Here is an 11414-nt window from a genome sequence, read left to right as displayed (position 1 = left end):
TCGCAGGGGGCCAGGGGTCAGATTCAAGGGGGCCGTGCCTTTAAAATTCCCCCAGGGCCCCAAAATCAGCAAGTCCATCCCTGTTTAAAAACTATGTGGAACAAGGAATGCATGTCACAGTAAATTCGAAGAGCTGCCAGTGTCTCAAGCCATGTTTACGGTTTGAGACACATTTCATTCTTGCCATGTTGTTAAAACTCAGCTCATTTGAGATCCTGCATCTACAAAAAAAGTATGAAAATGGTCATGAGCCAATCAACATTCAAACCCCCCTGCCTTTGCCCTTAAGCAAGGCTCTTAGCTGCCAAATAACCCGTATCCTAACCCCTCCAACCCCATATTTAAAAAAAAAATTTTAAAAAAAACTGGCACAAGACGACGGAAGCAATCTGAAAGCAGACTCGTATTTGGCATCAAAAACACAGGTTACATCTTCAAGTCTGATTGTGCCAAATGGGTTTAAGTTGCACCCTGCATTTGTAGACCCTGACGTCTGAATCCATCCAGTTTCACTGCAGCATGTTTGCAACAATAGGCATTAGAATAAGCTCACGTCATGACGTGGATCAGCGCCAATACATTGCTGGTAATTTAATTTAATAGATTGTTTTCTCAGGAACTACGGGGCGGGGATGAAAACAAGCGGGGAGGTACAGGTAAAACAAATCTCTGTCACGCACATGTGAAGTCTGAATCAACATGTGTGATACTTTTAATCTCGTTTGTTTCTTTATAATATACGAACCTCCTGAAGAGTAAAAAACGTGTCTTTGCGCTTCCCCCCAAAGAGAAACCGACGGGCAGGAGGAACTGTAGCTGCGTTAAGCTTGCAGTAGAGAAGAAGAAATAGAAATGGAAGCAGCTATATCCACCTTCAAAATAAAAGCTGTGTTGTTTACGTCACGTTCCATCCCCTTACGGGATTCTGGAAGTGAGTTTTACTTTGAAGGTCCCGACCTAAAGTTGTAGTTCGAGCTCGCCCCGGCGGCTTGCTTCACGGTTTGTCAGACTTTAACGCGTTTTCAGGCGGAGTTCAGATCTTAAAACATTTGGCCAACTTCTTCACCTCTCCACTTCTTCTTCGTTCACATATTTGAACTCAGGCACCTTTACCTTTTTTCCCCACCTCCCCCTTTTTTTGGTCCGTCTCGGAGGAGTAACAATTTATGGATTACTGAAAGTTAGAGACAACTTTACATTTTTGATTTCTTTCTGGGGCTTATTATTACTCACTTTACTTTTTCTCTCCTCAAAAGTGGAAAAGCGCTCCTGGGACTCCTGCTTTTTTTTTTTTTTTTTTTTTAAACCTGTATTTCTTTTATTTTATACTTCGGATTTTTTTTGTTTTTGGGGGGGGGGGTCCACATGCGATGTCACGGACTATTAAAAGAAGAAAGAAATGTTTGCGTTAAACCGTGTGGTTGTCCGTACGAAGGAGTTTTTTGAGATTATTTAGTGAAACCAGTTGAGCGACTGGCGACAGGACTCTATAATCAATGTGGTGTCAGCTGGAAGGACGAGGGGTCCGGATCTCACCTAAACGGTACGACTTTAAAACACACACACACACACACACACACACACACACACACACACACACACACACACACACTCTTTATTTCTTTATTTCTTTAGCATATTTAAAGCAACCTTGGTTGACCAAAGTGCTGTACCCGCAAAAAAGCACACTATAAAAACAATAAACGTGAAACACAATAAAAAATAAATTATATACCATTTTTTATAAAGTTTAAGGATCCAAAAAGGAAAATGTAAACCTATTTATTTATATCGTGGCTGTTAGATAGACCATTACATAATGATCCTAACTTTTTAATTGGGTCACTTTATCTTGTTCTTCTAAAAGTTTAATTTAATTGTGTTTACATTTGTCTAATCAGCTCTATTTTTACCTTCTATCACATGCACATTTTCAATGTATATACATTTTTATTATTATTATAGGCTACTACTATTACTATTTTCCTGTTCTGCTTATTTCATGCAACTCCTTGCAACACGCCGATCCTACTGAACTCTTTTCTTGTTTTCTTTGGCAGCCCTGCGGTTGTAGCCTATTTCTCATTTTGTTTTCGCTGTCAGTCAGTTGAGATGAGAGCTACCGTCTCAAACCCGCAGGTACAGATCACACAGGTTGCGATAGAAAACAGACCTGCTGCAGTTGATATCTTAATCCGATATTATCTAGAGATCAGGGGTTGAATGGGCTCCGTGGGTGGGTTGAGAATATACATTCGTGCAGTATTAAAGCTGGATAATTGAGAACCTCCACACAGATATTGAAGCTTGTCGATCTTGCAAAATGTTGCCAGGTAAGCATTAAAACAGATTAAGGTATTTCCCATGTTGCCGCACCAGCGCTTTTACAGCCTCTTATCAGAAGTGTGTTTATGTTTGTGTGTGTGTGTGTGTGTGTGTGTGTGTGAAAGAGCCTGATCCAGGGAGATGTCACTGATAGAGCTGTTCATTTGGAGCCAAGGTTTGAGAGGAGGAGGCTGGATCCTGCAGGCTGAGCGTGGCATGAAACAATCACAGAGCTGGAATTAATGGCCTGTTTGCACAGTGGGACAGCCAGGCTTTGTAATTGAGCACATGTGGGGCCAAGGCTTCGACTCCTACAGAGAGGAAGAGCGAGAGAGAGAGAGAGAGAGGGAAGACAAACATTTACCTGCCTGTGTTTCCACATCACATGCTGTCACAGCCACTCCTGCTGTCACTATTCTTAAACTCGGACACATTTCTGACACATTAGTCAGGCCGAGTCCGTCGTAAAAAAATCCCCTGAAAAAGATGGTAGGTGAGGTGCGAACGGTCTTGACGGACACCTCAGGCCTCCAGACATCTCCCATCCCTGGCGCTCTTTGGGTTACAGGACTTCAAAGAAGCAGGATTAGCATGGGCCGGGGGTCTGGTCCTAACACTAACACAGAACGCATTATCCCTGTGTCAGATAGACGTGTCTGACATTAGCCACACATTAGGGGCCGCTGGTTGTAAGGGGGGGTTACTTTGTTAACTGGATAATAGCACAGTAGCCACTGCCAGGTGTGGATTTACATCATGGCATCTGTTTCCTGGTGAGGGATTCGCAGCATGAGCCCTCCGGTCTGTGTCATAATTCCCCTGGATTCCTCTTTCACTTATGCGGCCTCATGTGGAAGAAACCCCCGCGGTTCACGCTGGCAGCACTAAGTACAGCAGTCAAACCAATTTTCCAGTTGCCAGTTTCAGCAAAGAAACAATTTTCTTCTTTTTCTTCTTTTGATCACATTTTCTGTCAATGGCTTCTTTACTTGCTACGCGCAATAAAATGTTCATTTAAGAAAATCATACACTTGACAGTATTTCAAACTACAGAGGCGCAGTGCTCACTGGGAGACAAACTGCGAGATCATAAGCTAATACAGATGAGCCGACTTTTATCGGCTCGATTTGTTGGGTCCTGAAGATTGATCAGTCAGGCTCAAGTCATTTCATAAATAAGTTGTCAAACAAAAAAAAGATTTTTGCCATTTTTTTAAGGTCACATTTAGCTCACAGGTGGACCAGATGTACGTCTTCGTTTTGTTAGCTTGATGCTAATGCATATTGGAAGTGGCTGTTAAGGGGCTAAAATGATTAGCGCTGTGATGGCAAGTCGTTTAAATGTAATAAATGATTGATTTAACTAAAAAAGGTCGAATGCCCGTCCACATGTGATTGTAGTTTCATTGATCAAGAGAAGCTAGGTTAGCGCCTTAGCATCTCTAGCCTCTGTGACCGTACAGTTTTGTCACACTGAGGAGGAGGATGTCAGTGTTTGGGCCTGTTCAGAGATCATTGCCTGTTTTTCCTGTTCCTTCTATAGGTTTGGTTTGCCTCTTTTATATATTACCATACATTTAAAAACAATCTGTCGTGATTGATTTCAAGAATCCTTTTTTTTTTTTCCTCCTTCATTGTATCAAGCAGGGACGGCTTGGCCCTGCTCGCCCAGCGCTCCTGGATAGAATAAGATCAGCTACAATTTTGATTCAACTCAAAGATTAAAAAGCGAGTGAGAGGGAAACTTTAGTTTGTGTTTGTTGAAACTAGTTTGTTTCACTTTGCTTTCAAGCTGTCAGTTAAAAATGTTCTCCGAGGTTCTTTGTGTTGCGCAGTTAAAAAGGCCCTGCTTTTCTTTTGTTTTGTTTTCCACAATCAAACAAATCCGCTCACTGCAGCACGCGAGCGGATATGAAGCAAGAAGAAACAAAATCAGATCACAAAAGCAAGCAGAGCGGCTTCAAATCACATCTGTTTAATGAGTATAATCAATGCTAAGTTACACAGGATGCCACTGTTTTCTCTTGCAGGCCACTCAGATAAAGTCGGAGTTCGGTGTGTTTACTCGCGGATAATTGCTCGGTGACGTGGTCGCCGGCTGCGTTGTTTGTTTAGGCCCCGTCCTGCGGCTTCAGCGTGTTCTTCCTGTGATCATTTGGAAGAATTTCAGGCTACGGAGATTAGGATTAACATAAGTGTGCAGTGTTGATTGGGAGTTTGAGGTTTTGATTTCAAGAGACTGGGATTTTGTGTGTGTGTGTGTGTGAGTGTGTGTGTGTGTGTGTGTGTGTGTGTGTGCTTGTCTAGGGAGAAAAAGGGGGGGATTTAGAGTGCTTGGTTCTGGTCCAGAGGGCGGAAGAACGCCATGGTCCTTGTCTAGCCTTGCAGGGAGCGGCAAATGATCCGTGTCATTGTAGCAAATGGAGCATGGTGATGAAGTGCTGCTGCTGCTGTTTTACAAAGAAACTACTTAGAGTGCCTGCCTGCCTGCCTGCCTTCTGTGTGGCATCGGAGCACTCCAAGAAGAAAGCCCTTTAAGAAGCGTGTTGCTGCTCGTGCAACAGAAGACACTCGCATTATACAAATCCTCCAGATATACACCCTGCGCCCGCCTCCTCTGCACAGTCTGCTGATTTCGTAACGATCCTCGACTCCTATTAGAGTCACCAGACGTGGTTCACCTGAGCGGCACACGCTTTGTTTTCACCTGTAATTGCTGCTCTCCATAGTTTGAGAGGTGTGTCAAACCGCTTAAGTGTCTCTTCTCGCACAAAGCACCTGGCTTTTATTCCTTCGAGCTCCGGTGCGTCGATCAGGAGCAAGAGAAAACAGGAAGCTCACCACACTTTGATGTGTTTTTATCGTCTTCATGATAGGCCGGGACTTTGAGCGCCCGGGGCGATCGTATGAGTGATGTGTCGACCAATCCTTGTTGCTCCTCGGCGGCTTCATTGTGTCCAGGGTGTGGCCCCCCCCTGCTTCCTGCACGTCCTGTCACTCAGAGGGTTTTGTCACTCATTCACATGTTCACTCGCTCAGAGATGGTCACTGATGATGCATCCGTTCAGACAAACACGCCACAAGCAAACAAACAGTCATGACACCCACTCCTTCACACTTCTTGCTGCCCTGCTAGTTTACCCCCCCCTCCCTCCCCCCCCGTCACCCCCACCCCACCCCACCCTCCTCGCTGAGCCTTGAAGGAGCCTCGCCAGTAAAGCTGCATCACTGACATTCTGATCATTCCACCTATTTTAACTCTTTCCAAGTGACCTCCTCCCTGCTTTCAACAAACTAATATTCACCTCTGACGTGTTGGCTTCTGTGTGCTGGCGTTACGCCACCTCGCTGTGCACGCCACATGGTGAGGTGACTGGAATGATTTTCTACTTAGTCACTGGTGAACCTCGTGTGAAATCTGAATGAATCACGTTGACTCAGGATTTGTAATCTATCCGGCTAAAAAGTCATCTGCATGACAGAAAGTGTTTACATTTGGCTTTACAGGAGGGCGTGTTTATTTGACTTTTGAACAACTATTATAATCACTTATTGTAACATATAACCACACATCACGTGGAACTACACTAATTAGAAAATAATCCATGTTGAAGTTCTGACTAAGACATTATACAATCTGGAACAGAGAATAGGATGACTTTCTTCGGAGCCCCTGAAGTCTCAAAAAGTCTTGTTATTTTCTGGACTTATCAGTTAATAATATTGATCTAATATAATATATAGTTATAACATGATGTAAGCCTTTCAAAGAGAATGGGATTTCTGTGTTGATGTGTTTATTTTACATAACAAACTGAAGCCATAAAACATGGACGCAGTCTTTGTGATGTCACACTTTGGTTCAATGAAGAGACGTGATGAAGCTGAATGATGGCGGTCACCATATTGGAAGACTTTTAAAGAATCGAGTATTGGAGAAAGAGGCGGAGTTTGGGTGGGCCTTAAGCCACCTGTCAGTCAACTCAGCCACACCCCTAATTTTGCCAACTTAAGCATTACTCTTAGCCTCAAAACGGATAAGTGCTCACTAACGGGGATTCCTTGGCTCCAGGTGGACACTTCAGGATCTGTAGTTTTTTTGCACTCCTGCATTGGCTTCATTCTTCAACCCTCTTGGTTGGAGTTTGGCTGAAACATCGTCAGGATGAGCATTTTCTAGACCAAGCAATAAAAATAAGAGATGGACAGATTTATTGGTCAGCCCGTATAATTTCACTAATATCAGCCCATAACTGCATCATGTAGGCTTTGTCCAGCTGTGCCACATGATATTCTTTACAACCCTCTGTGCACTTTCTGCATCGCAGAGGGGCAGATGGTGGTCCACACAGAGTTAAAGATAAACAGTCCAGTTATATGACCAAGTTATTGTTAAAGAAAATGTCCCTCTGAGTGTCTTTTATAGAGTAATGAATATTATTCCAAACATTTCAGAATCCATAGAAGAGGTTCATTTAACATTCAACTCAAACACTACTATTGGTAACCCTCTTGATAATCTTATTATCAGACAATAGAGGTCGTGTCAATTCGTCTTAAATCCTTCTATCGATCCAGTTCCCCTTTAAACCCTCATCAAACGTTGTAAATGTCCAGCTTCAGTTTATTTATTTCGATATCTTTGGGTTTTTTTCTGACCAACACTCAAAAAACCACAGATTTCTATTTATTTGAATTTGGCCTGCAAAGGCGTGGAAAGTTTCCATTAAATATCTGGAAACTTTCCATGAGAAGTAAAGCTTGGGAATTTCTGGAAATATTCCAAATTGGAAACGTTCCATGGGACTTTATGGGAATTAACTGGATATTTAGGGTAATCTAATCAAACTGTATCATATCTATGCATAAACATTTTATTTTGTCCTAAGTAGACACCGATGCAAAAATTGATTTTCAACAGATTAACATCAAATGATTAAAATATATTACCCCATAATATCATCAAAACTGACTTCCCTTTATGGAGTGCACAGTGCGTGTAGGGGGCGTGGCCTCAATATCCCTGCAGTTGGCAGAGACATTCAAGTGTACTTGCATGAAACCTTGTTGTTGTTTTAGTCGAGATTATGCTCAAATAGATTTTCCTATTTAAACTCTCTGCTAAGGGCCAATCTTCAAGTTTGTCAATGCCCAGTTTATTCCCGTTTCTTTCCACAAATTCCCGTGAATTCCCATGGATTTCACGGAATTTTGCAACCCTAGTTTTAATGCAAGAGGAGAAAAGTCCGCAAGTTCTGCTTTTGTGTGTGAAGGTTGTCAGTCAGCAGGGTCACGATATACCGACGCTTAATCCAGAACTGGATCGACTGGACGTGTTCACTTAGCTCCTTCACAGTGTTGGCTTTCTTGGTTTGAGTTTGATTCGATGAAAGCAAAATAAAAGAGTCGCTATTGATTGAGTGTTTGTGTCGATCAGTGTTGTCAACACTTTTTAATATCACCCAGCGCTACATTTCTGCATCCAAAAGAGGATTAGCACAAAGCAGCGTTTGTTTCACATTTCCTGCTGCACAAAATCAACTATGAATCCTTTTGTGATTTTAAGCTGTACAAAGTTGCAGGTTATGAAAAGCAGGATGTTTACAGTAGTGGCGAGCGCACGTCATCAGTTCAGTTCAATTCAATTCAAAGGGCTTAATGGAATGAAAGTTCTAAATAAACTTTTTGCAGTCGAAAGGAGCAGATGTATTGTATCATGGGCCGGCAAAGAAAACAAATGCACCCACAGCCCAGGTCTGATCAGGTAGAATACCTGAGGTTTACCTCAGCAAGTATGCAGTGCGTCGTCTAATTGGTGTGTTTTTTTGCGTGTAGGCCTGAGGTAAGCCGTGTTTGTTACCACAGATTTATAGAGATCCCCTTTGCTTTGGATCGTAGAGAAAGCTGTAACAACTGAAGAGGAGAGGAGAAAAAAAAGGAGAAAAAAGAATCATGCCCTTAAAAGCTGAAAGGGAAGGTTTGTTTTCTCGGGGTCACAGATGTCTTTTTAATCCACTTCCTTTGGCTGTACAGCTTCAAACTCTTGGACATAATAGGTTGTCAGTGTCTCCGTTTGACGGCTTGGAGAATCTACAGCAATCGTCGCTAAACTCCCATCTTCTCACATGAAGAAGCAGAGGGCGACCCTGCTGCACTTGGTCCTATTTTTCCACGAGTTGTGCCAAGATTTTAAAGCCATACCTCAGTGGTTAAAGCAGCAGAGTCATAAAGCTGCGGGTCACCAGTAAAACATCTCCGTTCACATTTTAATTGAGCTTCTTAGGCTAACAGAAGGAGCCACAGTATGCATTGTTTAAAATAACATGTCTTCCTCTCTGTCTCCATGCGCTGTTGCCTCCGCCAGCTGATACGTCTTGGGAGTGATGCACTGGCTTCCCCTGGTTGCCATGGTGATTGCCTCGGCCCTGCCCTTCCCTCACAACCCTGTGTCCAGGATTGCTGCCGCGACCACCGAGCCCGGCTTCGGCGCCCGCAGAGAGCGGCGTCATGACAAGGCTGCTGGCCTCACAGCTAACGCCGTGGACTACAACTTCCATGGAAATGCCTCGCACGCGGACTACAACCCGGTTGACCCCGTCAGCCGACAAACCAACCGACAAAACCTCCAGGACTTTAAGGATTACATGAAATCCTCCGTAGATAAAGATGCTTCAGACTTCAAAGTGGAGAATCAAGGAACTTACCAGTTTAATAGCAACTCAGGCGCTAACGACAAAAGCAGAGCGAGGTTGGAGGTTCCAGCAGAAGGAGGAACTCTCAGTTTCAAGGATGTTTCTGAGGATAATTCTCTACCAAGGGACTACAACGCTGACAGCCGCAGGCAGGATTACGCAAATCTTAAAGACTTTACCAAGAAGGACAACCTTCAGGACTCCACGGACAGATCGCAGGTTCCTCCTGCTGGATCTCCAAACGCTGTCAGTCCTGCTGCTAATCGAAAGATTCAGACGGAACCAGGACAGACGGTGTCCGCCATCGGGACAACTGTGGGAGGAAGCGGTCCATCTGAGGAGAATCTAAACCTGGAGGCAGGGCTGGGACTTGGAACCGGGCTGGACTTGGAAGGAGACGAGATGTTTCTGGATGCACATCCTCGTGTATTTTTCTCGCCATCCCCGTCGCCTCCGGAGCATCCTCCTCTCCTGCTCATGTTGGAGACGGGCCTGATGGAGGAGGATGGGGACAAGGAGGATCAAGAGGACATGGATGGACATATTGAGGGTCACGGGGACCGGGCGCTCGACAGGACCGCGACTCTCAGTTGGGCGGAATCTTCCAGAGTGACTGCTGACACCGCCCGTGGCGTTAAAAGGGATAAACGCTCTCATTTGGTGGACCGACGGCGAGGGGAGAAGTCGGTGTGCGAGTCGGAAAGTGTTTGGGTCACGGACAAGACGACCGCCATCGACTCCCACGGTCAGAGTGTCACCATCCTGCAGGAAATCCAGACCCAGACCGGCCCCCTCAAACAGTACTTCTACGAGACTCGCTGCCGCCAAGCCGAGCAGCAGAGCGTCGGCGTCGGAAGGGCGAAGGGCGCGGCGGTGAAACCAATGGGGACGGGTGTCGCTGGAGCCGGCTGCTTGGGCGTGGATAAAAAACAGTGGGTGAGCGAGTGCAAAGCCAAGCAGTCGTACGTCCGAGCGCTCACCAGAGACACAAACAACCGAACCGGGTGGCGGTGGATCCGAATCGACTCGTCCTGCGTTTGTGTGCTGCTCTCCAGAACCAATCAGGCGCTGGCGAGGGAGGTCTTGACGAAGAGGGGGAGGGGCTGAGAGCGGTTGGGGAGGGAGGGGGGGAGACAGAGAGAAATGGTTGGAAGTGGAAAGTGAAACAGAGCAGCTGTGCCGTTTTTCTGTCTTCCAACCTTCCGCTCCAGAAACTTAAAAAAAACAACAAAAAAAAACGAGACGACCTCAACAATAGATCTTAGGGAAAAATGTCATATATAGATTTTTCTTTGAAAGTACTGTTTTTGTATGTTTTATCTTTCATAATCTAAGTTATTTTTGATTAGTACATAAGCATGTGATATTAATATATTCCTTTTATATATGTGTACAATATGACACCAGTATACCTTTATGTATGAAGCTATGTTTATCTGTGTGTATTTATAGAAGAAGTCTTCATGCTCTCTCCAGTGTCTGATGAAAGTTCCAGCCTCTCGGGTTGTTCGAGGAAGGAGCGCCACCTACTGAGGCTCCGTTATACTGCTCCATCCAGCTCCCATAATACCATGAATACTGTAACAGTGAGAGGAACGTGTCTTAGATGCAGCGTGGGCACGCTGAAGCGGGTTGCTGGTTTGACAGGATACATCTCCATCAGTGGAGCTTGTTCAGTGTGGTTCATGAATGTTAAACCATGTGGTTTGTAAATTATACGACACCCAAACTAATTTTAACATCTGCTGGTTTGTTCGGTTTGACTGCCAAAATTTGGTAATAAAGGATCTTTGTACTCAGCAAATTCTTTTTCGCACGACTTCTCTGATGTAAGAACTGAGTTTATAAAGCATGCCGGGATGTGTTTCCAAAAGTCATCATTTTATCAAGTGCTCTGCTGCAGCAAGTCTTTTCAGGATCACACGATATAGTGTTGATAGAACGGGGGGTCAGAATGCTCGAGTATCAAACTTTGATTTGATTCTATTAAAAATCAAATGATACCTGTTTCGATATGACTGCGACAGAAATACAAGAACTCGTCAAACCATCGTTGGGTCACTTTGTTAAAGTTCCTCCAGCTGAAGAGAGAGAGGAAGTGTTGGGAGGGGTCGACATGCAGCAAAGGGCAGAGGTCGGATTCGAACCCACAGCCGCCGCGACGTAAACATGGGGCAAACACAACATACCTGCTCGGCTGTGAGCACTTACATTTCTTGGGTTTGATTACCAAAAAACTGAACACTGTCTGGAGTAGACTGCAGGAGAGCATTGGCAAAGTTTTGGTTCTAAAACAGCAAAAAAGAAAAAAAGAAAGAAGAAAAAAAAAAAAAAAAAAAAAAAAAAAAGGAGCACACTCAACTGTAATACGTGTTTTTCAGATTTATGACCGCAGCA

The 11414-nt window shown here is 44.3% G+C and overlaps 1 protein-coding gene across 1 annotated transcript; it reads left to right on the top strand.

Annotated features, from left to right (window-relative positions):
* The first annotated feature begins 924 nt into the window (after positions 1–924).
* On the top strand, positions 925–10155 carry ntf4 (neurotrophin 4). Its single transcript, XM_079367070.1, has 2 exons — positions 925–1543; positions 8690–10155. Exon 2 carries the CDS (start codon positions 8709–8711, stop codon positions 10122–10124), a length of 1416 nt encoding a protein of 471 aa, XP_079223196.1. The 5' UTR covers positions 925–1543; positions 8690–8708; the 3' UTR covers positions 10125–10155.
* The last annotated feature ends 1259 nt before the right edge of the window (positions 10156–11414 follow it).

Source organism: Symphodus melops, assembly GCF_947650265.1.
Source record: "Symphodus melops genome assembly, chromosome: 17".
NCBI classification, from domain to species: domain Eukaryota; kingdom Metazoa; phylum Chordata; class Actinopteri; order Labriformes; family Labridae; genus Symphodus; species Symphodus melops.
The sequence above is the reverse complement of the archived record's forward strand: the minus strand, read 5'-3'. Positions and strand labels throughout refer to the sequence as shown.